The 27,589-nt window shown below is 30.2% G+C and overlaps 1 protein-coding gene across 1 annotated transcript; it reads left to right on the forward strand.

Annotated features, from left to right (window-relative positions):
• Positions 1–27,589, forward strand: LOC119684999 (plexin-B). Its single transcript, XM_038099165.1, has 14 exons — positions 1–595; positions 7,192–8,016; positions 8,080–8,843; positions 8,904–9,206; positions 12,949–13,752; positions 13,820–14,827; positions 17,520–17,682; positions 17,741–18,546; positions 18,603–18,736; positions 20,459–21,156; positions 21,212–21,789; positions 21,851–22,033; positions 23,509–23,761; positions 25,202–27,589. The coding sequence occupies exons 2-13, from the start codon at positions 7,374–7,376 to the stop codon at positions 23,614–23,616; spliced, it is 6,192 nt and encodes a 2,063-aa protein (XP_037955093.1). The 5' UTR covers positions 1–595; positions 7,192–7,373; the 3' UTR covers positions 23,617–23,761; positions 25,202–27,589.

The following is a 27,589-nucleotide window of genomic DNA, read 5'->3' on the forward strand; positions in this document are numbered from 1 at the left end:
TGGAGTTATCGTGTGCACGCCACATAGGACGCAAGTGAGTTTTGTATAAGTTTCTGCTAGCCAGGAAGAAATGCATTGAATTTAAAAGAAAGGCCGAAGTCGGATTTGGTCTTAGTGCTGGTGCAAAATATATTTGTGCTAAAAGATTTGCTTAAAATACCTTTGAATGGTAGCTAAAATGTGCACCTCCCTAAATATTTTGTTTACTCAAATGTTAAGTGTTGGCTTTACTGCGGTCGGAAAATATGTTTTGTGTTAAAATGCGTTGAATTTGATAACAAATGATAACTTTATAAATTGGAATATATAATAAATAGTGTGTGAAGCCAAAATGGTGCATATTTTTGTTTTATTGTTGCAATAAGTAGCAAGATGGATGTTTGAATTGAAACTCATATTAAGATTTAACGCAACAAATTCAGGATACTTTTTTATATATGCAAAGTTTGGAAGTGCTATCTTTTAGTATATGATGGAATACACATCTATATTTAAGCACTGAAACTATCTTCTTGTTTGGAGCAAATGATAAACAAGGCAGCTAAGTTCGCTGTGGATATATAACTGGGATAAAAACAAGTTATCATGAATATATGTATGTATATTTTTGGTTAAAAAATTGTGCTTATGTATCCACATTATTTTAATTATGTTACATTTTTTTTAAATTAAGCAAAATAAAACATTGATGTATTATCCTAAATGTTAATACGTTTCTTAGGAAGTACTTATAAAATTGTAAATGACAATAAAAAGTTTGGTGACATTTTATATGGGGTGTTTAATATGTTTTCAATGCATATGGGTTGGTAAAAGTGATTTTGAAAAATATATATATATTTGAAAAAAGATGCTTTTGTTTAGTATCAAATGTGTTAATTTGTCTATTTATTGTCAATATTTATTTAGTTATTTTTTTATGTTTTGAGTAATTTAATGGTATTAATGCTATACAAGATAGGTTGAACACTAAATTGTTGTTCTAATTGATGTATATATTAATAATTGATAAATGGGACATTTCTTACTTCATCTAAGTAATTATAAAATATTTGGTCCAATTATGACGGTTTGGTGTTCTTGCAACATTTGCAAAAGCTTTTTGACCAACACAACGATTAACGTCGTAGTGATAATATTAATACGACACGATTATGAATCCTGGGGCTTTGACAATAGATATCGGTCAGATCTGTTATTTTGAGCAACCTTTTCCATTGAAAAACTGAAAAGCAGTTTTTACCAAATTCCGTCGTCAAAGGGATGATATAAACTATAAGTTTTACATTAAAATTGTAAACAATTGTTGTTTTCATCATTAAAATAAAATTAGCATTTAATGTTAGTTGTTGTTTGTATAAACAAAAATGAAAGTATACAAATGTAAAACCCGGTACTACGATGTCTAAGAAGTGTATTTATTTGCTAAGGTTAACGCACCTCTATTTGTTCTAATATACCATTAAATTAACTGTAGTCTTTGCTTCAATTGTTCTGTCAACTGATCGTCATCATGTTTAAAGTCGGTTGGTCGGACATGTACTCATTAGCGTAGACCTATGATATTACTTGTATTATACTAGAATTTACTAGCTCATTTTTGATTTGAAGATATAGATATTCAATATAGGCTGGCAGAAGTGCATAGTATTGTTTTGGGTAACATTGTTTTTATTATAGAGAGAGGGAAGCACTTATGCCATAGCTTATCAAGGCTTCTCATACGATTAAGAAAACTTCACAGTATACATATTTTGCTCTATATAAATAAAAAATACTGTTGCTTCGCGATACGTGATAACGTTCGCCTGACATTTTGGTAAGAAATTGTAATTTAAATTTGATCATTTTAGTTTAAAAACATTTTCTTCTAAATATTTAATTTTCAGTCCATATACGCCGTGCTAATGCTACCCAAATGCTTTTTTATGAGGTTTAAGACGAGCAAGAACAGTTGCTCTGTTCTGTGAAGGTGAATGTGAATAAAATCTATTCACCTTTCTTCCGCGACTTATAAATACGTATATTAGGTGTAGTATAAAGAAATGCATTATTTTCTCAATAGATGGCAGCCAAACATGTGCAATTTTGGTTTCGTCGATTCCGTTTCCGTAATTTTGATGTTTAAGATGCATCACGCACTGGAAGAGCAATTGTCGAAAATGTCGATAAAATCCGATCTGATCGTCATGTAAGCACTGTTTCAATTGCCCACAAGCTAAGAATTGTACAAAAAACAGTTTGAAATTATTTGAATAAGATTGAATACAAAAAAAAGCTCCATGTATAGGTGTCACCCAAGTTAACGCAAAGATCGAATTTTCATTTGCGAAACACTGCTGAACTGTAACAAAATCGACCCATATCTAAAGATGTTGGTGCCTGGTGATGAAAAGTGGATCATTTACAAGACGGTGTCAAGACAGTGATCGAATCGCAGTGAGCCAGCTGAAACAGTGGCCAAGCTAGGTTTGTGTTTGGTGGGATTAGCAGGGAATCATCTACTATGATCTACTTCCCTATGGCTAAACCCAACTGAGGGCTGTATTGTTAAGGAAGCAATCACCCAGAAATGACAAACTTTAGGCAATAGAAAAGTATATGTGCTCCATCATGGCAACGCCACACACATCGATAATGACTCTCGTAAAGCTCTGAAAGCTTGGTTTCACCTTATACTTTAGACGGTGCATCAAGTGATTACCATCTGTTTTTCTGGTAGAAAATTCGCTTCAAAAGAAGCTTATGGAAATCGACTGTCAATTTTTTGCCAATAGGGCGGACTTCTATGAGAGAGGCATAGTGAAATTACCTTCCACTATAGTCAATAAGACTTTAATTTCAAGCAAAAATAATGGATTATTTTTACTGCACCTATTATAAAAACTGATTATTTACAAATTCAAACTTGAATAACATAATACAATGAAAAAATGCTATTTTCAAGGTCAAAAAGTAGTAATAAGACTTAAAAAGCTTGCACGAATATCTAAGCAACTTAATAGAGAAAAATGTGATAATAACTGTGGTAAAATAATAATAACTGAGGTAAATCTGTGATTGTTGTCAGAATAGCGCTCTTAAAGTAATCTGTAGTTCAAACTTATAGTATGTTTTCACAAGCTTCGTTAAACCAGTTAACTCACTTAAGATTGCTAATTAAATTCCATTAACCATACATAGAACTTTTTTAGGGTCATGTTATGCAGAGTGCCTCGAACAAGGAAAATTCGCTCTTTCCGACTATGCCGAAAATGCATGTTATGCTGAGTGTCACATCATTATTGTCAATTTTGTACAAAATTTACAAAATGTCAATACAAAATTTAATGTCATCTGCTTACAATTAAAATGTAATCAAATAAAAACTCTACTTAAACTTTAACAGAACTTTCTGACACATAAGTAACTGAGATTTTCAATAAGTAATTTATGCCAATGTAAACGACAAAATCTCAAACTTACTTAAGTAACTTACTTGAGTAAGCAGTGGAAACATAATATTAGTGCCGATGTCTGAAAAAACTGATTTCACATTATGGTTATTAGTTGAATGTTTGACTAATTCCACAAATGATTTGTTTTAATGCTATCTAAGGTTTCGTCACATAGAAAAGTAAATTAATCTCATGTAAAAAAATTGACATGAATTGCGTTACGAACGTTTACATAAAAAAATTCAGCACGCTCTATTACGTGATTATTAGACTTACGCTTCACTTTATCAGCGTTACTTCGGCAGTTATAATTTTCGGTCATAATAGATTGTGATTACTGTTTAAAGGAAGTAATATATAGTACTGGTATATGATAGTACATCTACATGTTAACATTTACATAATATTTGTTGTTGTAAGTAATATTTATGTACTCAGTTATTAAATCACTTATCGTCGGCACATGCCAAGTACAAAGACCAGTCTTTTATATTGTTCATATTCCTGCCATTCGAAGTAGATCAGTTCTGCATTTTTGCATTTTATCTTATTTGAGAACACTGTTATACAGACACTTATATAAAAAATGATCACGAACCATCATGATAGCATGTTTTGTGAACCCCGACAAAATTTAAACCGACATTTCTCTCTCGCTCTCAATTTTTTAATTCACATTTAAAGCAACAACAAATTTAATTTTGACATGCCAGTGACTTGCTGCATAACATAAGTGCATGGACCTTAAACAAGTGGCATTTCTCAAGAATAGCAATGATATAAATTATGACGAATCTAACTTGTAGTGATCCTTGTGTTCATTCTTGCAGACGATGTCGCTGTAATGATGAGAAAGTAAAGTTATTTAAATTTCCACCAATTGCTAACGTTTTGTAATAAATGGTTTGCGCGTTCAGATATAGGAATACGTGAACCAAAAAGTGGTGCTTATCCTATTTTCAAATTAAATTCTTTTGAGGGTGAAATGATTAATTTCGAATAATCTGCCTACAATTCTTCTAGGGGTGCAGGTTTCTGTATTAATTGCAAAAAGCTTCTAAAAGATGTAACTGTCTACAAAAAAAATATGTCTAAGTGTTAAAAGAAAATGTCAGTCTACAAAAAGTTTAATGTTTTCAAAAACCCAAAATTTCCTGAAAAAAATTTGATGTGGAGCTTTTGATTTAGTTGATTTAGTAGATATCAAGAAAGGAGCCAAAGATTTCTGTAAAATGATATCATAAAAGCGACAGAACATATTGATTTAGAAAATAAAATATGTTAAGTACGTATACTTATTTTTAACAAATAAATTTGAATTAACTTACCCCACAGGAAATGTATTATAATTGGCTACCTATAAAGAACCTGTAGCACTGTTTTTTGAACGCTGTTGTTGCTATATAAAAATATATGAATAATTTCTAATTTTCCATCAACTTATTAAATAACTTTGTATGCAAAATTATTACATTTGGCTCAGGTAATTATCGCTAATGTAAAATTTTTAATATAATAGGGGTATCTCCTGGTACAGTTTAAAAAAAAAAACAATCGACACCAATCAGAGTAATAGTGATTCCTGGGATAATAATTGCTGTATTTTAGATTAGGTTATAAAAATTGATGGCTTTTATGAAAAAAAAATTGTTTATCGAGCCATTTTTAATTTCTTCTGGTCTCGAAGAACGCTTTGCATTGCTCGGAACAAGTAGTAATCTGATGAAGCATAATCTTATGAATAGAGAGTAGGCGGTAGAATTTGCCATTTAAGTGTTTCCAATGTATTTTTTAATTGTCTTGCGAAATGTGGTCAAGCATTGTTGTGCAGTAAATTCCCTTTACGTTTTTTGTTGCTTGGAATTGGAAGTTCTCCCTTCAACATATGGTTCAAACTGATCAAATGTTGTTCGTGACGTTCTGCAATAACAGTTTATCACTCCTCACGGATCCTATTAAATGCAAATTTATTGCATGTAAATGTATGCTTGTGGCAAACTTTACTAGTATGGGTTTTGAACCTGGAACTTTAATTTAACTGCGAATAAATAATAAAATTTAATTCAATTCGAAACCGATATTTACTCATATAGGGTCTGTTAACAATCGGAGATCAATATATAGGGTTAGACGATTAAAGTGTTACCAATTATATACACACAGGTGTATATGTCAAACTGATATTACCAACTACGTGAAATTCATATTAATGACAGCCGTTTATATTGTTTACAAGCTACTACGTAGCAACCACGCTACTACAAGCATTTGCGTCTAAATTTTATATAACAAAATTTACTTCGGAATTTAAACATAATAGTGTGATTGAGTTATATTTGGCTGGAAAATCACTATTAGCAATTTTTCGTGAGCTCAAACATCTCAAAGTGAATAAAATGTTTGTGTGTTGTACCATAAATCGTTGTAATAGTACAAGCAGTGTCACCAAACACTATGGTGGTGGACAAAAAAAAAACAGCAACATCACCTGAAGTGGTTCAAAAAGTAAAGGCTTGACTTAAATGAAATTCACATCTTGGTGATAATCAACGTGCCGAAAAACTAAAAATATCTTAGCGAAGCATTCGACGCATATTCCTTAATGACCTCAAGGTAAAGTCTTACAAGTTCCAAAAGGCACACGATTTTACACTAAAGCAAAAAAAGTTAGGTTCGAAAGAGCAAAGGAGTTGTTACGCTTGCACGAACGTAGCGAATTTTCAAACATTATGTTCTCTGATGAGAAAAATTTCCCCATTGAGTAGTTCATAAACTCTCAAAATGATCGTGTTTACTTAAGAAAACGCATTACCAAAAATTTGGGGCTACGAATGGCCACCCGAAGTAATTTTCTATCTCAAATAATGGTATGGGCAGCTGTGACCGACGATGAACACTATCCAATCATTTTTATCGACCCTGGTGTCAACGTCAATATGACTTATTATTGGGAAATCAAATGGTTTAACAAGGATAATAAAGATCAGCAACTCGCCTCTCCTGGTATAATTTTTGAGGGCATCACAATGGGTAATATATGCCTGCGAGTGGAAGTGCTGATAACTGTCAGCACGCGCTGAACCTAACCTAACCTATTATCAAAGAAATATTTTGGAAGTTGCTTTATAGCCGTGGACATGCAAAAACTTCGGTCGTAGTAGACCATGGACGTTCTAAGACTCCGCACCAATCTCGGTCTTATAAAGTTCGTGTTAACTAAGAATGGTTCCACACTTCATTTCGTTTAGACAATGGCTTTCGAATTCGCCAGATGCAAATCCAATGGACTTTTCCATATGGGCCATTTTGGACAGCAAGATGAGGATTAAAAAATAGCGAGTATGGGTACGCTTAAGAAAGCCCTTGTTCAGGAATGGGCCAAAATACTGGAATATCACATTCGTGAAGTAGACAACTCATTTTTACCCATTTGAATGCCATATTTAAAGCAGAAGTTGGCCACAGCGAGCTAGAGTGAATGATTCTGAAGTTTTGAATACTTCCACAATTTGTTGTACTTTGAATAAATAGAAAATAATTCCGCATAAAAAATATATGGTCGCTTGAATAGGTAACACTTAAATCGCCTAACCGTGTAATGTAGATAGTGCAGAATATTATAATTGCAGCATTCAATTTTTGCATTTATTTTGGTTCATTTTTTTAAATTCATTTTTAACTAGTAGTTAATATTTATCTAATATATGGTTTTATACATTTTTTAATACATGCATTGTATTTTCTTTATTTTTAGAATCGAATAAAGGACTGAATTAATACTATAAGAATGATCAAGAATCTTCATTAGTAATTGATTTAAAATAATATTTTCACCAAAATCTAAGATGCAATTAATAATTTGAAAAAAAAGAACTATTGTAACAATAATCAAATATTTGAATGTACATATATAAATGTAAATGAAATAGTTTCAAAATGGTCGTTAAACGTACTTACAATAGTAAAATATCATTATGCGTTCAGCCAAGAAAAAATAATTCGATTTTTTACTATGTTTATTGTTACATATTATGTTGTGCATTATTTCATATACAAATGTCAGAGTCCTCCGTAACTCGAACCAATGACATAATAAATAATAAAAGCCATTCAATATTTGAATTAAATAAAACAACGACACAGTACATTTCTAATGATATTGCTGCGCAGTTCAGTTTACCAGTAGTACATGTAATAAGTGGTGTCAGTACGAATGAAAGAACCGTCACAAGCATTATTTCAACGACAACTGCTACTTTGAATATGCCTAATTCTACATTGCATTCGTCGAATTCAGGCGATAGAAGTCAACGAAAAAATTACTTCACACATCTGGCATACGACAGGAAAAGAAATATATTTTTTGCCGGTGCAACAAACAAAATATTTCAATTAAACGAAAACCTACGTGTTTTAAATCAAGCAGAAACTGGTCCCAGGAATGACTCTCCGCAGTGTCATGCTGGCGGTTGTCCTGAAGATATTGAAACATCTTTAGTTAATAATTATAATAAAATATTAATCGTAAATGGTGCTGTAGATGATGGCATTTTGATTGCTTGCGGTAGCATAAGACAGGGTACTAAGTGCTATAAGTTTGTATATAAATATTAAAATACATTTAACTTTAATATATTTTTAGGTGCATGTGATTTTTATAATATTACGCATTTTCCATTTGATTCACGGTTTATTGCCGTACCTTTGGCAGCTAATGATGAATACGCAACAACTTATGCTTTCATTGGACCGGCCCAATATTCAAAATATTCCAAAGAGGATATATTATATGTTGGAACTACGTTTACAAATGTTGGCGATTACAGACATGATGTCCCTGCCATATCTTCACGTCGTTTAGAAGACTTGAATTATGCTGAATTCTCAATCCAGCAGTCAATAATAAATATTGATGTTAAGTACCGTGATCATTTTTTAGTTGACTATGTTTATGGTTTTAATTCATCGGATTATGCCTATTTTCTATTAGTACAAAAAAAATCACATTTAGCTGAAGAAGCTGGTTATATAACGCGTTTAGCTCGTATTTGTATAACTGATTCTAACTATGATAGTTACTCTGAAATAACTATACAGTGTCAAGCAACAGAAGATAATATTGATTATAATATACTGCGTGATGCAAAGGTTACAAAGGCTGGTCAGAAATTAGCACAACAGATGGGTATTAAACGTGATGACCACATATTAGTTTCAATATTTTCTCCATCAAAAGAAATTTCAAACCTTCCCGAAGCGAAGTCTGCAATGTGCATATATAGTTTAAAAGAAATTGAAGACATTTTTACAGAAAATATACATATGTGCTTTAATGGAACCATAAAAGATCGTAATCTAGGTTACATATCTGGAACTATTAACGATGGACGTTGTCCTATTGCTGGTGTAAGTATATTAAATCTTAATTTGTTGAGTTTCAATTTATAAACATGTATAATTAATTAGTCACTTGGCAATATTTACAACTTTTGTTCGGTGGGACTTAAAATAAGTGGAGTTGCGCCAATTACTGCACAAGCATTGTTTCATTTCGATAACGTTTCTGTAACATCAGTAACAGCAACCACAACAGGACCACACTCACTTGCTTTTTTAGGTACTGAACTGGGAACAATAAAAAAAGTCTTATTATCTGGCTTAAATCCTGGTGAATATGAAGAAATAATTATTGATCCTGGAAATAGCATTCTACAAGATACAATGATGTCGCCGAATAAGGATTTTTTGTATGTCCTGTCCAAAAAAAAGGTAAAACACTTAATTTCTTCTTTGCAGTTCCTTTTTTTTGCAATACATCTTAAGTTTATATATGAACAGATATTTTCAAATAAACCAATCAAAATATATTGTATGTATATATCATTTGGTCACGTTTCAAAGTAATCGCTTTCAAAATTTTAAATTCTCAGCGTTATAGCTTAGTGATAATTTTCTTAAGAAAAAATAACTTAGTTAATATTATAATAGCAGTTCATTTCAATATGAAAATGTGTCATATCTTTGGTATTGACATAATGTAATTGATATTAATAATGCTGTTAAAACAGTTCGAATTTTTCAAATAATTTGATTATCCATAAATAAGCGAGCGAGCAATTCAAATTAACCGAATATTTGCGAATTATTCTTTGCAATCCAAATATTCGAATATAAGCAGTTAGTTGATACACCATTCCAATAGTTCGTTATGTGTGACCTTTATGGTTTATTGGACTGGTTATAGTTGAGTAAATTATATTATCCAATTCTTGGCATGTATGAAAGCATATTTGTTTTTGGTGATATACTTTTCAAAATTAATTTAAAGAATTTTTATTGAAGTATTCAACGACTGCGAAAGATAACTCAGTTTGTGAAACATCTATTGATATCAAATCTTAATATATGTGTTATTTACTTATTGTATTAACACAAGTTATTTTTTCTAACAAATATTTTTCTTTTTCGTTGTTTGAAAAATATATTACATTTTTATCTTCGCATTTTTAACTTCAATCTATCATTTTGTTTTTGTTTTATTTGACGCTACATTGTATAAGGATATATAATTATTGACTATAACTTTTGATTATATGAGAATAATAGTTTTTTTTTTAACGTTTATGTATGATATGTGCTTCGTTTAATAAATTCATTAATTTTCAGAGTGATTTTAAATATTTGGGCGGCTTCGTTATTTCAATATTTAAATAATGTATAATAGTTTCGTTATTTTTTATTAAACTTTCTTAAACCTTGAAATAAAAACAAATCAAATATCTATGAACTATAAATAATTATTAGTTTATTAAACATTAGTCCTGAGGAAACTAACAAAGTTTCGTCATTCAAAAAATGTATATAAGTTTTTTGCAAATTCCCGATTTTACTAAAATCTAAATATGATTACTATTTTATATGTGTAATAAATATACATGATATAAAACAAACATTTTTAAGAACCTTAAACATGTTCTTTTATGAATATTTTGTAGTGTGGTATTTGAAAGTCCCAAAACTGAAACACGAATAATGAAATGGAGCCTTCCAGCTCATTTATTTCATACTCTATTAAAGTTTTTGAGATATTTGGAGGACTGCACATATATCACTTAGATGCTTAGTATCAATTGATGATAACACTGAATTAAGATCACCTAATTTTAATTCTGCCGCACTGCAATACAGATTGTTAGACATTAATTTTATAGTTATGCTTCCAAATAGCTACTTTTAGGAAATTTTTCAATCAAGTCTTACTGTATGGAAGGTTCGAAGATAAACAGCAGGCATACTACTAGTTATGACTAGTGTTTTGGTGATTAAGGCATATCAGCTAATCAGTTAAAGTAAACTTATTTTTAATGTATTTTGTATGTATTTAATATAAAACACATTTTACAAGTTTCTAAATAATGGTTTTATGGTAATTCTTTTTAAGTCTCCTTTTTAAATCTTTTACAAAATAGTTGCTTTCTATAAACTTTACATTTCTAATAATATAATAATAAATTAAAGTAATTTAGGTTATTGTTCGAGTACGATTTAAATTACGTCTAATTTTTTTGTTTTTTTCTTTTTGGGATTTTGTTAAAATTAAAACAATTTTCTTATTTACGTTGTAACAGTCTTCCATGGTTGTTTAGTGTATTAAATCAATTACAATATATCAATTATAATATTAATAATGAATTCAAAACATGTCCAGTATAATAATTTAAAATAAAACTTCATATTTAAAAAAGCGTTTTCATGGATATATGATTATTTGCAATTATGTATGTATGTTATTTGCAATTATATGTAGACCATCTCCAGTAGAAAGTCGTTATGGAATTGCTCTACAATTGCTACTGTAATCAAAACTGTTTACGTTATTATTAATCAAAACTATTTACGTTATTATTAATCAAAATTACGGTTTTTGCTGTAAATTGAATTGGATTATGTCTTTTTGCTGTTTCAGAATTTAATTTAAACTTCAATTTTCGTTTTAGCTGCTCCATAATAACTTTTATTCTTAGCACTGCTGCTTTACCTCACTGGATCCAAATACTTTACACAATGTATAAAAATTACTAAATATTTTCACAATTACTCAATATTATTGTACATATTCAGCTGTGCAAGATGGTTTTTTGCATTTAGAACTTTATATTTTCTCCACCTTTTCGGACCTCTGCCAGTGATTGTTTAAAACATACCTTCAAAATAATTTCGTCTTTATGTATCACTACTTTTAAACAACCCGTAGTTGTTTGTATTTTCCTTACATTGCCGACTTTATAGTCTAAAGTCCAACAATTGAGTCTAAATTTCTTCGAATTAATGATAATTCAGCAGTACACATATTCGCTTTATATCACTACTGTTTACACATCAAACAACATGTTTCCAACGATGTATTCGGTTAATATTTGGCGCTATTTGATGTTTTATATCAGTGTTCAAATATGACCAATTTCCCGTTTCGCTTGAATTATAAACCACAATCACCTTATGTAATACAAGTTTTTGGGCATCATAAAAACTGAAGGAAGGACTCAATCATTTTATTGTAAATTTTTGTATAATTTGGTTACCAATGGAGTATGAGATTTTAATATGTATGCAATTAGGATTTAATATTATTTTTTTTCCTTAATCTCCAACCATGTTTCTGAACCTTTGTCAATTTTTCTTTTGCTCTGACTTTTGAATCAAATTCGAAATGGTTAAGTTCACGGGTAACACAGGTATTTGCATTTGCATTTAATTCTAATCCTCCTAACGAAACTGTAGTAAACGTACGTTGTACAACACGGGACAAGAGAAGAGCAGCTGGCAGAAAAAGGGCGGCAAGATAAGCGTTTGGTGTAAGATTAACAATTAGTGTGTTAATGTGTAACTAGCGAAGTTACTACAGAAACTAAAAGGATTAGACTGTATTTACTTCTATATATCAAAATTGCCAACTTTTATTCATATCATATTAATTGATTAATATGAAATCTAAAAAGAAAATAATTATACAAAAATTTGAAAAAAAAAATTAAACAATGTCACTATCAATATCAGTTAGTGAAAACAAAACCTGGCAAATAAAACTTAAAATTTGTAATTTATGTTTATTTATGCTGTTATTTTTTATTTCATGTTTTTTGAGGGGCTTTTTGACTCTGCTTCAGGAATCGTAGTCTTTGTTGTTAATTGAAATGTGTTATTATGTAACTTTTCATAATTCGGTCTAACTAATGAATATAGCTTCTGTTATAAATACTTTCGTATTGAACTAGCTCCAATATGTTTAATTATTGGTGTTTCTAGGTAGGATTTTTGCAAATAATACAATCCATGGCATTTTTATGTAGTCTGTCTTAGTTGATACCTTTAATTACTACTCCAAGACATGAACTATTTTTTAGCTAGTAATGAACTGTTCGTATATATATTTTTTTCGAATATTAATGTTTCCATACATCGAAAGTAAATTTTTTCTTACTTTGTTTCGTTTTTATTAAATATTTTTCAGATTACTAAACTTCGTATTGAACATTGTTCCATTTATACGAATTGCACATCATGCCTCGAATCTCGTGATCCTTTTTGTGGGTGGTGCTCGCTAGAAAAAAGGTGTACTGTTCGTTCGACATGTCAAAAAGACACTTCGGCTGCTCGTTGGCTATCTTTAGGAAGTGGACAACAGTGCATTGATTTTGAATCAATTGTTCCCGATAAAATACCTATAACTGAACTATCGCAAGTTAATTTAATTATACGAACATTGCCTGAACCATTGAATGCAAAATATCGTTGTGTATTTGGTAATTCAACACCTATTGACGCTGATGTTGTTGAAAATGGTTTAGTTTGTATTACACCTCCAATAGAGCAACGTCCTTTAATTAATGCGAATATAGATCATGTGTTGGTTCCATTATCAGTTCGAAGTTCCGAGACAAATAAAGATTTTGTATCGCGTTCATTTGCATTTTATGATTGTACTCGTCACAACACTTGTAAGAAATGTGTCCGCAGTATTTGGGGTTGCAATTGGTGTATTTTTGATAATAAATGTGTCCACAAAATGGCTCAATGTCGAAATATGGAAAATGTGATAAGTAAAGAAGAATCATGCCCGCATTTAAAAGAAACTAGTGAAAAAATTTTGCTTCCTGTTCGAGTACCAAAAGAAATTCGACTGGAAATTATAAATCTACCAAAACCAAAAAGCGCTCATTCAGGTTTCCTATGTACAGTCCAAATTGAGGAAGCTCAAATGTTATTACCAGCTCGAGTGGAAGGAAATAAAATAATCGTTTGTGAAAAAACTCCAGTAAGTATTGAGTATAATAAATTGTATATTAATGAAATAAATTGTATATATTTATATTTATTTACAGTATTTTTATGAAACTAATACTTATGAGTATGAAGCGAAGGTGGATATAACTTGGAATAGACAACATTATGTTGATACGGCAACAATAACTTTGTACAAATGTGATGTATTAGGAGCGCATCGCGATCAGCCTGATTGTAGTTTATGTGTAACTCGTGAACCCAAATATCAATGCGCTTGGTGTGGTAACTCTTGCGTTTTTAATGAATCTTGCTCAGGTTTAGATCAGAGCCAACTACATATGTCATATCCATTGGTTCGGATTAATGAATGTCCACGGCCAAGGATTGATATGATAAACCCACTTTCGGGCCCTATTGAAGGGGGAACTTTATTAACAATTGAAGGCAGTAATTTAGGTGTACGAGAAGAAGATGTACGCAATAAAATATTTATTGGAAGTGAACCATGTGAGTTGGTTAATTATGAAATATCAGTTAAGATTGTTTGTCGCACTAGTGCTGTTAGTCATGAACTAACCGCCCCGATAAAGGTAGCCAACGAAGCTGGATTCACAGAATCAAGCGTTCAATTTCAGTACAAAGACATACAATTATATGGATTAAATCCAACAATAGGCCCCAAATCAGGCGGTACGCAAATATTTTTACTAGGAAAATACCTTAATATTGGATCTCATATACGTGCATACCTCGATGAATACGAATGCCATATAAATTTGACTAAGGCGTCTTCATCCCGCCTTACATGCGTAACTTCTGCAGCCACACAACCAGAACCAATCAGTGCTTTACACTTGATTGTAGATGGTGCAAATCGATCTTTTACGTGCCAGAAAAATTTAAACGAACAGCCAATTGTACACACAGAGCGAAGAAATTATGCCTATCATTATCACATACCACCAAACAGATTTTGTTCAATTTTCAATTATACGCAGGATCCACGAATCATGGAAATTAAGCCATTACTTAGTTTTGCTAGTGGAGGGCGAGTCTTAACTGTACATGGATTATACTTCGACTCTATACAAAAACCAGAAATAGAGGTAATGTAAAATTTTTTATATATATTTTTCATATTTTGTTGTCAATGTGTTTTGACCATGTTAAACTTCTATCAATATAAATTCCTAAATATTTCACCTCTTATATTGAGGAATACGGACATTGTTTCGCTTAACTGGAGGACATGTGTCTTTTCGTAGAGTGAATGTACGCTTTTCGCTTCTTTTACCTTAACACGCCATTTAGCTAGCCATGTTTCAAGAAGATTAAGATATGTTGAGATGTTGCAGTATCATTTTTAAAAGTTGAGACCATGTAGTTTCCATACAATGGGAGATCTGCAGTGTAGATTAAAGAAAGGAGTGGTCCAAGGACGTTTCCTTGAAGAACGCCAGTAGCAATTTCATACTCACTGGTAATAAATGAGTTATGGTTAACGTTAAATCTACGGTTGGGCAAGTAAGTTTTTAAAAGTTCATGTACGTTTGCAGTGAAGGACTTTTTGGTCTTATATAAAAGGCATTCGTGCCAGACTTTGTCAAAGGTCTGGACTACGTCTAAGGGCCAATTTATGTAGTGTCTCGGGCACAGCAAAATTGACTCAGGCTATGCTGAAAATGCATGTTTTGTACATAAGTATTGCCAATTTCGTATTTTTAAAATGTTGTGGTACTTTTTAATTGTGCCTAAATTGAAAAGGAAATGTTCACTTTCAATTTTGCCACTAAAAACAACCAGTAAGTAAAAACTCGTACAATCTGTAATAATGTTAATTTATTATTATATTATCTTATAATAATTGTAAACAGTACTTACAAAATTACATGCCTTTCCTTAAAATCGGAAAGTGTTATAATTAGATTAATTCCGCTGATTACTGCCACTTTTTCTCCAAAACGTATTGAAATTGTAGTAATTTGCTCCTAAAAGGCGCAAATTCTGAAATTTATTACTAAACATTTGAACCAACATATTGTTTTTTCTCTCAATCTCAATCTTATAATTTGCATTGAAAACAACAACAAATTTACCCATGTCGTGCTCGAGACACTTTACATAACATAGCCCTAAGAAAACACCTGCAAAGCATTTCTTATCTTGAAAACGTCCATAATTTCTTTTGCTATTCTGTGAACTTGCTCTTTTGTGCCATGTCAAGATGTGACTGCAGTGAAATCTTTCCCGACCTTGGGGATCATTTTGATTAGAGATGTTTTTACTGCTTGGGAAAGTAGGCAAACGAAAAAACTGCGTTGAAGGTGACACCAATTAACCAAATGACTTCAACAGGAAGTTGCTTAAGCATTTTGCCAGTGATTTCATCGATTCCGGGTGACTTTTTTTGTACCCTGTTGACGTCGGTATGCTTTAGAGTGGGGTTTTAAATTTTAGGGCTGCTTTCCATAGTGTATACCTGTTTTCCTTGGGCGGACCAAAATTTTCAAGGTAATTTTGCAGTGTGTTTAGTTTTTGAACGCAGATAATGCGCTGTCGTTGCTTCTGCAAATTTTTGCTTTGACCGCGGGGGTCGGTGAGGCGCTGACAAAAATGCATTGCACTGCGTTTAGTTGAGACGAGTACATCGATAGCATATTAGAATGTTACAATCTGTGTTTTTAAAATTTAGTTAGTTTGGCCTGAGATGTAGCTTCAGAGATAGTGGTATTGAGCAGGCAAACAGCTTCATCTATGTCGTTTTCTGATTCAATTGATGGTAGAGTTGTTAAATTTTCTTGGATTATTTTTTTATATCGGTTCCAATTTCTGTATGTTTTAAATCTGCAATACTTTACATAATATTTTACATTATACCCTGCATTCATTCCATAAATTTGTTAACTCTCTGAATGAAGATTGTAAACATTACAGAAATGGTGTCTGAAGAAGGTGACGTAAGGATTGGGAGAGAGTTGATTGAAGCGAGAGGAAAGTTTTTTTTAAAACACTAGAGTAGGAAATTTGGACAGATTTAAGATTGGTATTATTTGGTGGATTGGAAACTAATATAGGATAATTTAACAGCGAATATTCAGATATAAGGTGGCTTCGATATTTCGGTCGGTTAATTCATTTTACTTTTAAGGTTAACGATGATTACTTCTTCATCTTTACTTTTTGGTTAGTTTGCATTTGAGTTAAACTCAGAACAAATAACACAGACAGTATACAAAATGAAGAAATTTTTTTTGTCCAATAAGCGATGTGAGCGATTTAACTAGGAAGTTTGAGGTTGTTTCTCTAAGGAATATTGTCGGTGGTTTCAGCGGTTTTTCAGCCTGACGTGCATTGGAACTTACATTATGTAGCGATCCAGACTTATTTGTTTGCATGTTGTAACATTCTGCGAATTTTTGATCGTTACATTTACAGAATTTGGTGTTTTGCATTGCTCAGACCATGCCAGAGGAAAAGCTGGATTAATAGTTTCAGTTATATTTTTTACATTTATTTGAGGTTTATTTTTATTGTAAGTATTAGTATACAGTGACGTTTCACTTTGGCTTGACATAAAGAGGTAAGAGTTTGTGCTTGATTGCGAAATAGAAACAGATACTATGCTCTCTATAAAGAGAGCCTGATTGTTGTTTGGTATCAGTTATTTTTTTTAAATAGAAATGAAAAAGTTTTTAAATTAATTTATTTTAAATTAGTACAAGCGAAGAGTTTGTACTATATGGAATATAAAGTTAGTAAATGTTAGTAAATATAAAATAAATTGGTCTATATTTATAGGTTTTTCATGAGGACAAGAGAGTCAATAAGAGTACTTGTGTTGTCATCGATTCTAACCGAATGGAATGTCCATCACCATCGATTACTGCTGCATTTGCAGCATACAGGAGTTATATAGCTGAAAAAAATAATTTAAATATTGCTGCATACAAAATGTCTGAAGGTAATAATTATTGTTAAATAATGGATTATATCATGATGTGAAAATTTTACTTATTTAGTACTATCAACATCCACTGCTGGTTATTATAGCGAAGGTGGAAATGATATTGCAGCATTTGTAAAAATCCCAGAGACGCAGTTAAATTTACAATTAGCATTTGTTATGGATAATGTTCAAGGGGTCCGCGATCTTAGTAAATACTTCCAAAATATTCGTAGCAATATTGTGTATGTATCAGATCCAAAGTATTTGCCCTTCCCTGATGGAATCAAGCTGTATAAAGGTGATACGTTAGTAATAGAAGGGGAGCTTTTGAATGTTGCTGCTGATGAGTATGATGTTAACGTTACTATAGGTCGCTCTCAGTGTAACATAACTAGTTTAGCATTAACACAATTAGTCTGCATACCACCAGAAAAACAACCTTCACCTACAGATGAAAATGGTGTTGAACAAGCATCAGATTTGCCATTAGTTGTTGTGAAAGTGGGACGTAATCTTCGTTTCTCTATTGGTTATCTAAAATATGATTTAATGAAGTCCTATACATTTTCACATGCAATGCTTGGCATTATTTTTACGATTATAATTATTTTAATTTTGCTGATTATCATTTTGGTTATATACCGACGTAAATCAACACAAGCCGAACGTGAATACAAACGAATACAGATACAAATGATTACTTTGGAAAGCAATGTTAGATCTGAATGTAAACAGGCATTTGCTGAATTACAAACAGATATGACTGATTTGACAGCAGATTTAGAAAATACAGGAATACCAACTTTAGATCATGTAAATTATATTATGAAAGTATTTTTTCCAGGAGTTTCAGATCATCCAGTATTAAATTTTCCAAAGGTAAATGGCATAAGATCTAGAAAGGTCAAAAGTATATTGTAAATATTTTATTTCAGTTGCATATGAATAGCCCGCATACAAATTACGACATAGCCATGCTTCAGTTTGAGCAACTTATAAGCAATAAATATTTCGTGTTAACTTTCATTGAAACATTGGAGGCTCAAAAATCATTTAATATTCGAGATAAGTAAGTACTTTAATTTTTATTGGTTTTATTTTTGTTTCATTTTAAATATAATTATATACATAAATTATATTTTACGATGTATGACAGGAATGTATGGTGCACTCGTGACTACTGACTGCACGTATTTATTACAATAAGAGTATTACGGTGATCTTGCCTCTTACATTTTTTCTTGTTGAATTTACATCTGATTCTGGAAACAGGAGAATTCAGAGTATTGTATTAGGTGCAACGGTTGGAAGTGCTACTTTAATCTTCTGTGCTATTCTGGCTTGCATAGTAATACAGAATAGGAATGTTGCTTATCAAGAAACTGGCTTTCTAACAATATATACATTTTTGGACAACTGATCGACTGAATCGAAAGAAATTGATATATAATATTCTTGTCAGTTCGGGTTCAATCTTCGCAGTTTCGGTTCGATAAGTGATTTATCCCATAATAAAAATGGATTAGTGTCAAAATTTCGAGCTTTGATTTCTGTATAAGTAAAGAACATTTTAAATAATTTGTGGCTTATATATTTTATTGATTTCTCAGATCATAATATATCTATATCTATATATTGTAATTATGATAATAGTCATTTTTATCATTTTATTGATTTCTCAGATCATAATATATCTATATCTATATATTGTAATTATGATAATAGTCATTTTTATCAGTGCCGCTATCAAAATCGATATTATATTCCGTTGAGGAAAATTATGTAGTCTTTTAGTTTAGTAAAATAGATTAGTATATATAAAATCTATATTATATAGGTTCTGTTATTGCGTCAGTTGTTGAAGCTGCTTTTACTCTCTTTTAGTTTTCTTTGATCTGGTTTCGTAACATGGAAAAAATTTTTATTTTGTTATTAGCTATAATAGAAGAAAGTTGTTTGTTGGTGTTGGGTTGAGGGTTGATAGTTACTGGTTGAAAGATTTAGGGATCATCATTGTTTATAGAAATTAAGCTATTTGTTATAAGGCTAATAGTTTCACTTGCAATTACTAAAAACATAACAAGAAATTTTTAATTTATTTTTAGGTGTTTTAGCAATAAAATTAGCTGTAGCAGATGCGTACGAATACGAGTTATATTGATATCAATTATTACCAAAACCTATTCAGTTCTTTTTTCTTGATAAAAACAATGTTACTTCTGTTCTTGGTAGTTAGCAATGATTTTAAAATTTATGCATGATGTCGGTGTCGAATAAATTCCGTTTGGTTCATCATTTACATGATAACTGTTCGAACAGTTGAGGCACATCTACTTATATATATAATCTTTATATTATCTGTGAAACCATCAACCTAAAATGTTAGTATGATATAACCAGTTTCTACAAGATCTGCACAAATAATATCAATTAAAATTCTACAATAAATAATTCCCTTTGTTAGGTTTAATTATTTATACGGTGTAACTTTCACATCGATTGAGTTCGACAAAGCAGTTAAAATAATTTTTTCTGGCTATGAGTTCTCGGTTTTGACAAGTATCAAGCCGTTGGACAGTTTTTTGCTCAGAGAAAAATATATATTTGATGAATGTGTGCATATTTGTATTCGTTATTGCCATAACTAAATACTTTTATTGATAAAGTTGTGTACATTTTGTGTATTTAATTTAATTTTTTTAATTTTAAAAGGTAATTTTTTAATTAAATTTTATATTACAAATTATATTATGCGTATTTTAAAAAAACTTATTTATTCATATTTATTAAGGGTGAATGTTGCTTCTTTGCTCATGATTGTCCTAATGAATAAAATGGAATATGCAACCGAAATTCTAAAATGCCTACTTCTACGATTAGTTGACAAATCAGTCGTTAGTAAGCATCCACAATTAATGCTAAGACGCACAGAAAGTGTAGTAGAAAAAATGCTAACCAACTATATGGCTATTTGTATGTATGATTATTTAAAAGAATATGCTGGGTCCAGTCTGTTTTTGCTATTTAAAGCAATAAAACATCAAATAGAAAAAGGACTTGTAGATGCGATAACCCATGATGCGCGTTATTCATTATCGGAAGAACGTCTTCTTCATGAGCAAATACCACATTCTGTTGTAGTTTTGCATATTGTCCAAGATGATCTGGATGAAAAGGTACAATGCAAAGTGTTAGACTGGGATACTATATCACAAGTTAAATCAAAAATACTGGACGCTTTATTTAAAAATACACCATTTTCAATGAGACCCTCAGTTCATGAAGTTGATTTAGAATGGCGTCACGGACGAGGAGGGCATTTAACTCTTCAAGATGAAGACTTAACTACAAAAACAATAAGTGGTTGGAAGCGTCTAAACACTTTAGCCCATTATGGAGTAAAAGAATCAGCAGTCATGAGTTTAATGGCACGACAGAATGATAATTATAATATTTGTTATAGCAAACAGCATCCACCCTATCATAACTGTAAGTATACCTAAATTTAAAAATCTGAAACATTTATTATTAAAATTTATTTTAGTTTATTACATAAATAATTCTCAGTCTCATATTATTATTAATAATGATATTGAGTCAGGGCTGCAGCAACCAAGAATTTATCATCTTGTTAAGCCTGTTGTACCTGATCACTATATGAATATTAAGAACAATGCTATATCTGGAGGTGGTAGTAACGGTTCAACATATATTGCTGGAAATGATCGGATTCATAAAACTATTCCCGAAGTGTATTTAACACGATTGTTAGCAGCGAAAGGAACAATACAAAAATTTGTAGATGATTTTTTTGCGACGATCTTAACAGTTAATGAGGAACTGCCACCTGCTGTCAAATGGCTTTTTGATCTATTAGATGACGCTGCCCGTCATCACGATATTATTGATATGGAAACTGTCCATGCCTGGAAATCAAATAGTTTGCCCTTACGATTTTGGGTGAATTTTATTAAGAATCCTGATTTCATATTTGATGTAAATAAAACTCTAACTGTGGATTCATGTCTAAGCGTAATAGCACAAACATTTATGGATTCTTGTTCAACGGCAGAGCATCGTTTAGGCAAGGATTCACCTTCCAATAAATTATTGTTTGCAAAGGTTATATAATAAAAATATATTTTTAAATAAATTAAATAACATTTCTTTTGTCAATTTTAAGGATATTCCACAATATCGCAAAATGGTCAAGCAGTTCTATAAAGATGTCTCTCGATTACCGCAGATAAGTGATCAAGAAATGAACACTGCCATGCAGCAATTATCAGTACAACAGAATGAGGAATTTGATACAATAGCAGCACTTAAAGAGTTATATATATATGTGACCAAATATAAAGGCCAGGTAATTATCTTAATACTTCGTAAAATTTTCTTTAATTTATTCTTAGTTGAAACGGAAATTTAGTGTACCTATTAAAAAATAAAATTTTTAATGTGTTCGCTATTTAATGTCTTCTGTGAACATTTTTAATAAAATCAGTTTCTTAGGTTTTACACAAATTTTATATATTTTAATAAGAATTATATATTCTTAGTTGATTCATATATTCATTATATATTCAAGACTAATTCACTTGTAATAGCCTTGATTTATATGAAAACTCGGTTGTAACGGTTTATTACTACTCAGCAGAGAGTCTATAATTTTACATTTACTGGTCTAATGATGAAACCTGATAACGGTGATTTTTACTACAGTTCTGGATGTGTAGACTGATTTAAAAAGACCACAACATTTGTTTTGCTAAAGTTTGTGGCGAATCGGCTTCAGTATACCAACATATTACAAAAGATTGGTAATCACACGTTCTAGCATTATTACGTACTCAAAAGACATCAGAAATATTACATTCCATGCATTCCATGAAATTACGTCATAATATTTCAGATAAAGCAAGCGTACGCACAAATATTTAAATAAAATATTACATTGCATACAGCGCACAGGGTGCCAAAACAGATATTAGACATATTGAAATGAAATTTTTCTTAAATATAGTTTTTGTGATATAAATCACCCTTATTTCATCCGTTGCACATGCATCCGCAAATGTGTAATTCTTCACGTGTCCAAATGCATTTTTTTACCTTATTTCTTGCTTTCTTTTTGTAATTAAAAGGCTGTTCTGCATGCATCAACTATCCTTGGAGTTCACTTACATTGTTCTGATTGTGCATGCGGGCATCGCTGCTAACTTTTGGAAATTTGTTTGGCCTATTTATGAATAAAAGATGTGATTTGCATAGTGAAGCAATGTTGGTTATTGGACTATTACTACTTATTCAGCGAAGTAGTTGGCACCAGTAATTACAAACCAAACAAGTTAACTGGTACTTCTTAGTGAAAAAAAATGAACAACTTATTTTTTTTACGCTGAACAATGTCAAAACGAGCACATAACTGCTTTGTAACTTTGTCGATCGACACTTGGTCGTCTGTTTTTCCAAGTTGCTGTAACGTATTTGTTCAACATTATTTTACAATATAGCACTTTTTGATACCCAGTTAGAGAACTAAAGTAAATGAAAGTATCCACAAAACATTTACTTTTAACAGAAAAACTTGTAATTTAAAAAAAAAGAGCCATGAACTAATATGTAAAAATAATCTGAAAGATAAAAACTTTTTAATAAAATTATCAAAATGTTTTCTATGGTTTTAATGCATAATTCTCAAATGTGTAAACTTAATGATATGATGTTCTAGAACATTTCAGAAACCAAATAGTTGATTGTAAACGAAAATAATTACTACATACATTTATGTAATATATTATAATTACTTTTTTAATATATTCATTACGTTTTACATTGTAGATATTAAATGCTCTAAACAACGATATTAGCTGCAATAAAATGAATTTGTCTCATAAACTGGAAAATGTGGGTTGTACCTTAGATGGAGAGGAAACTTCCGCTTGCTGACATTTGTCAAATCGTACATCTTTAAATATTATCTCCAAGCCATTCATTGAGAATAATTTTATAAATACGTCTTTAAGTACTTTAAGAGATAACACGAGAGTCTATTTAGAAAATTCAATTGGAAATTCAAATGTTTTTTCAAGTGGTAAGTATATCCCAATTTAATAATAATAAATAATGTAATAATAATAAACAATGTATTTAATAACTACTAGTAATAAGCTTATATTAATCTTATTTTTGAATAAAATTTCTTTTTTTATGTAGAAAACAATTTAATACTGAAATCACAAAGGAAAAAAATTCTAAACATGCATTAAACTCATAACAACAGTATATGACTTGAATTGTTTAAAAGAGCGGTTAGGTAGACCGCTCTTCGTCTCAATCTGAGATAATTTTATGTCATTTTCTGGCCAGCTAGCAAGTAGTATATTCTTCGACTTCACACCTCTTTACAGAGGAGTCTTTGTCTTTATTGACTATTATCCTCAACAACAGTGGCGTAGTATTGGACATGATTCTTTGCGTCGCGTTCAAAGGACACATTCACATTTATTCTTCTCAACCTTACTAAGAACTGAAAACTGGCTAGAAATTAATTTGCAATACCTATAGTATCTTTCGGAATCGAAACAATTTTTTTTTTTACTTATAGTTACTATATTCGTATTATTTGGCAGTTCACGTTTTCTCCTATCCTTTATGTTTTGTTATTGGTGGACAAAAATAGTTGAGCATTTGAAAACACTTCTCGTACTCTTAGAAATTTAGATTCCTCTTCCTAATCGGCAGTAAACTGATGCATAACTTGATGATGCTACTACGACTTCTAAACGTGGTTGCTTTAGCTCCTGATATCAGTTGCAGTAGAATAACTTGGAGTGGACAGACACGTGGTATTAGCTATGCTGTGTGTTATACGCACATACTCTCTCATAATGTTCTCGTATATGAATGCCTTAGTAATAGTACAGCCAAATTAATGTAAAGTTTTTATTAATTTTTGAATAAAGAGTGTAGTTCGTATAATGACACCACAGACAATTATATATAGATGTCAATAATATAAAAAACAAGTCCAATAAAATTTAAAAATTTCACCATATCAAATAAACAAATGCAAATATGTTCAAAAAGTATGTGAAGATGAAATTTGACAGAGGAAAAGCTATATTTTTGAACTTTGAATAAAGTTTCATACAGTCTTAGTCAAAAGTATTTACACAACAAAATTTTTTATACACATTGCACTAAAACAAGTTTTTTGTTGTTGTTGTTCCAGATAATTTGCAAAAAAAAAAAATTTGTTGTCACTTAGCTTTATCTATGTAGAACCAAATAAACCAAGATTTGAAAAGATATCGGTTCAAAGGACAACAACAGAAGCAAATGAATGAATGCTTTTAGTTGTCAAAATCAAATATTCATATAATTGTATTTACAAGCTCAATTGCGAAAATTATTTTATATATATTACGTTTATATTACTTATTTTTTATATTACTTATTATTTCAACTTACAATATTTATATTTTATTTTTGATCAAACACTTGTTATAAAAATGTCTAATTTTTTTTCTAGCAATTGTGAATTAAAATTATGCGTCTTCAATTTATCAACAAATGTATTTTAAATAACAACGGACGATAACCGGAATTCAGCATTTATTCAACCATCTGTTTACAATTAACTATTACCTGCTATCGAATAATAGCATTTTACCTATGATTAAAGAAAATCTAAGTTGCATATATAGTCAATTATATTAGTGGTATTTACATTCATATTTTTTAAATAGTACGAAAGACTTGATTCTTAAAATTCATGATTCATAATAGCGTATTTTTGTATAATGAATATATTGTGTTAACATGCGTACATTTACGTTTAATCTCTTAATTTGTATTTTTACAATGAATTAAATTTTTATAATTTATATATATTTATGCTTTAAATGTGATATTTTAATTTTTTCATTCAAACAAAATTATTTTTAAGTATGTAATAGTAATATTGGGTTAGATGTGAAGTATACGGTGTATTTTAGTCGAAGTGACATTGTTTTCGTTAAAAACAATTTTAATAAGCCAATTATTGCTCTCATTTTTCGATTATCTGTGTTGTTTAATTTTTCGGTTACAATTATAATAATATTAATTTTTTTGGTTATATCCAAGATACTCAAAAAAAAATAAATTTTATGCCAACAACATATTGTAATAGAGATCGTAGATCTTATATAATCAATTATTAAAAGCAATAACTTTATGTTCCAAAAATCATTGGATATCGTTTGATGTAAATTTGTAAATTATGTAAATTTGATTAAAATTTTCTACTTATTTTATGAGATACCCAATCTTAAAGCTTTTACTTTCAAAGTAGTTCTATTCAAGTAGTTAAAAACTGTTTTTTGGTTAATCTTAGTTCCATAGTTTATTGAAATTTTTTGAACAAAACTTAACGTACTATTCCCAGGTACTTCAAACCATTAATTGAACTTCATTTGATCTGTGTTACATTTCATTTTTATTGTAATAAAATTGTAAAATTTACCAAATTTTTGAAAATTTTTAAACGAATATTATTGTTTTTTTTTTGCCAAACATTAAAATGTCACATGTACTGTCAAGGAAAAATGTAGTTTTAACATTTTAAATGTTATGACTTTTAAAAACCTAGCGAACAGAAAAACACCAAATACTTTCCGCCTAACTCCAATATATAAATAAGATATATAAAATTTGACTATTTTTTTGTAACTACAACCTGAGTAGCTGGCCGACTACTTGGTGTAGTGAAAAGACTATAACTATGTACAATTAACATTAATACCTATAAATGAAATATTTTATGGTTTCCGTATTTTATCACTTTAGGCCTAATCTTTTGTAAGCATATTGGAGAAAACATAAAATAAGTATTACTTTGGTATAACACTCGAAATATTAATTTGTATTCGCGATCATTTGGATCATTGGAAATATTAGAAATCAACTCAAACAGAACTCTTAAAAAACTTGGAATATTATTATGAATAATGTATTATAAATGTATGAATGTTATTTATTATGAATATATACACCGAAAATATAGGTTTTAAAATAACCAAATACAAATAGTAAACAAACATTTTTTTACAACTGACTGGAAACTTGCATGTATTTTCAAATATCATTCACGATAGTCTACTTTATATTCATATGCTTACAAAAGATAACGACTATTTTTAAATATTAGCCAAATTTTTTAAAGTATGGTAGATTATTTCTTAACTTATGATTATTAAGGTTATTGCTAAAATGAAAATTTTTATGGATGGTGGCAAGAGCTTCATTTTAAAATCAAATTTATTAATTTAAATGAAACTGTTTGAATCTTGTGTTCTATTTATACTACTTACGTGCACTTAAAACGTTGGTAAGCTTTTGCAGGTTTTTAATACAATAAGCTATGTAATATATATATTTCAGTTTAAAATCGTAATAGAATTTTTCGAAAATGCGTCGTATTGCGAAATTATTTAATAAAATGCGGCGCTTTTACACTGAGTGCATTATGCAGTTCAAAACATAAATAAACAAAACTGCACTGATTCAATGAATATTTGAGAAAAGTATTAATAGAAGTAAAGTTTTAAATGTATTTAAGATACCGAAGTTATCTTAAAACAAATTATATATAATGTATTCAAGCTCTTCACAAACTTGCCTAATTGTCTTCTAAATCAACAATTATTTTGCATTGTCTGATTTTTGCGAGACTACCTGTCGTCGTAAAATTTTTGGTGTCGTATTTAATTGCTCTGATATACAAAATAGAAGAAATTAAAACTGTAAGAGGTACGTTTGTTGAGTGAGTTTGAATTAAGAAAGATATTAGAAATCCATTAATGTTTAATTGTGAAGTTGAGTATAAGTATTTGCAGTAAATTAAAATATTTTAAAATATTTTTTATATATAAATAAA

This window comes from Teleopsis dalmanni, chromosome 2 (assembly GCF_002237135.1).
Source record: "Teleopsis dalmanni isolate 2A chromosome 2, ASM223713v2, whole genome shotgun sequence".
Taxonomy (NCBI): Eukaryota; Metazoa; Arthropoda; class Insecta; order Diptera; family Diopsidae; genus Teleopsis; species Teleopsis dalmanni.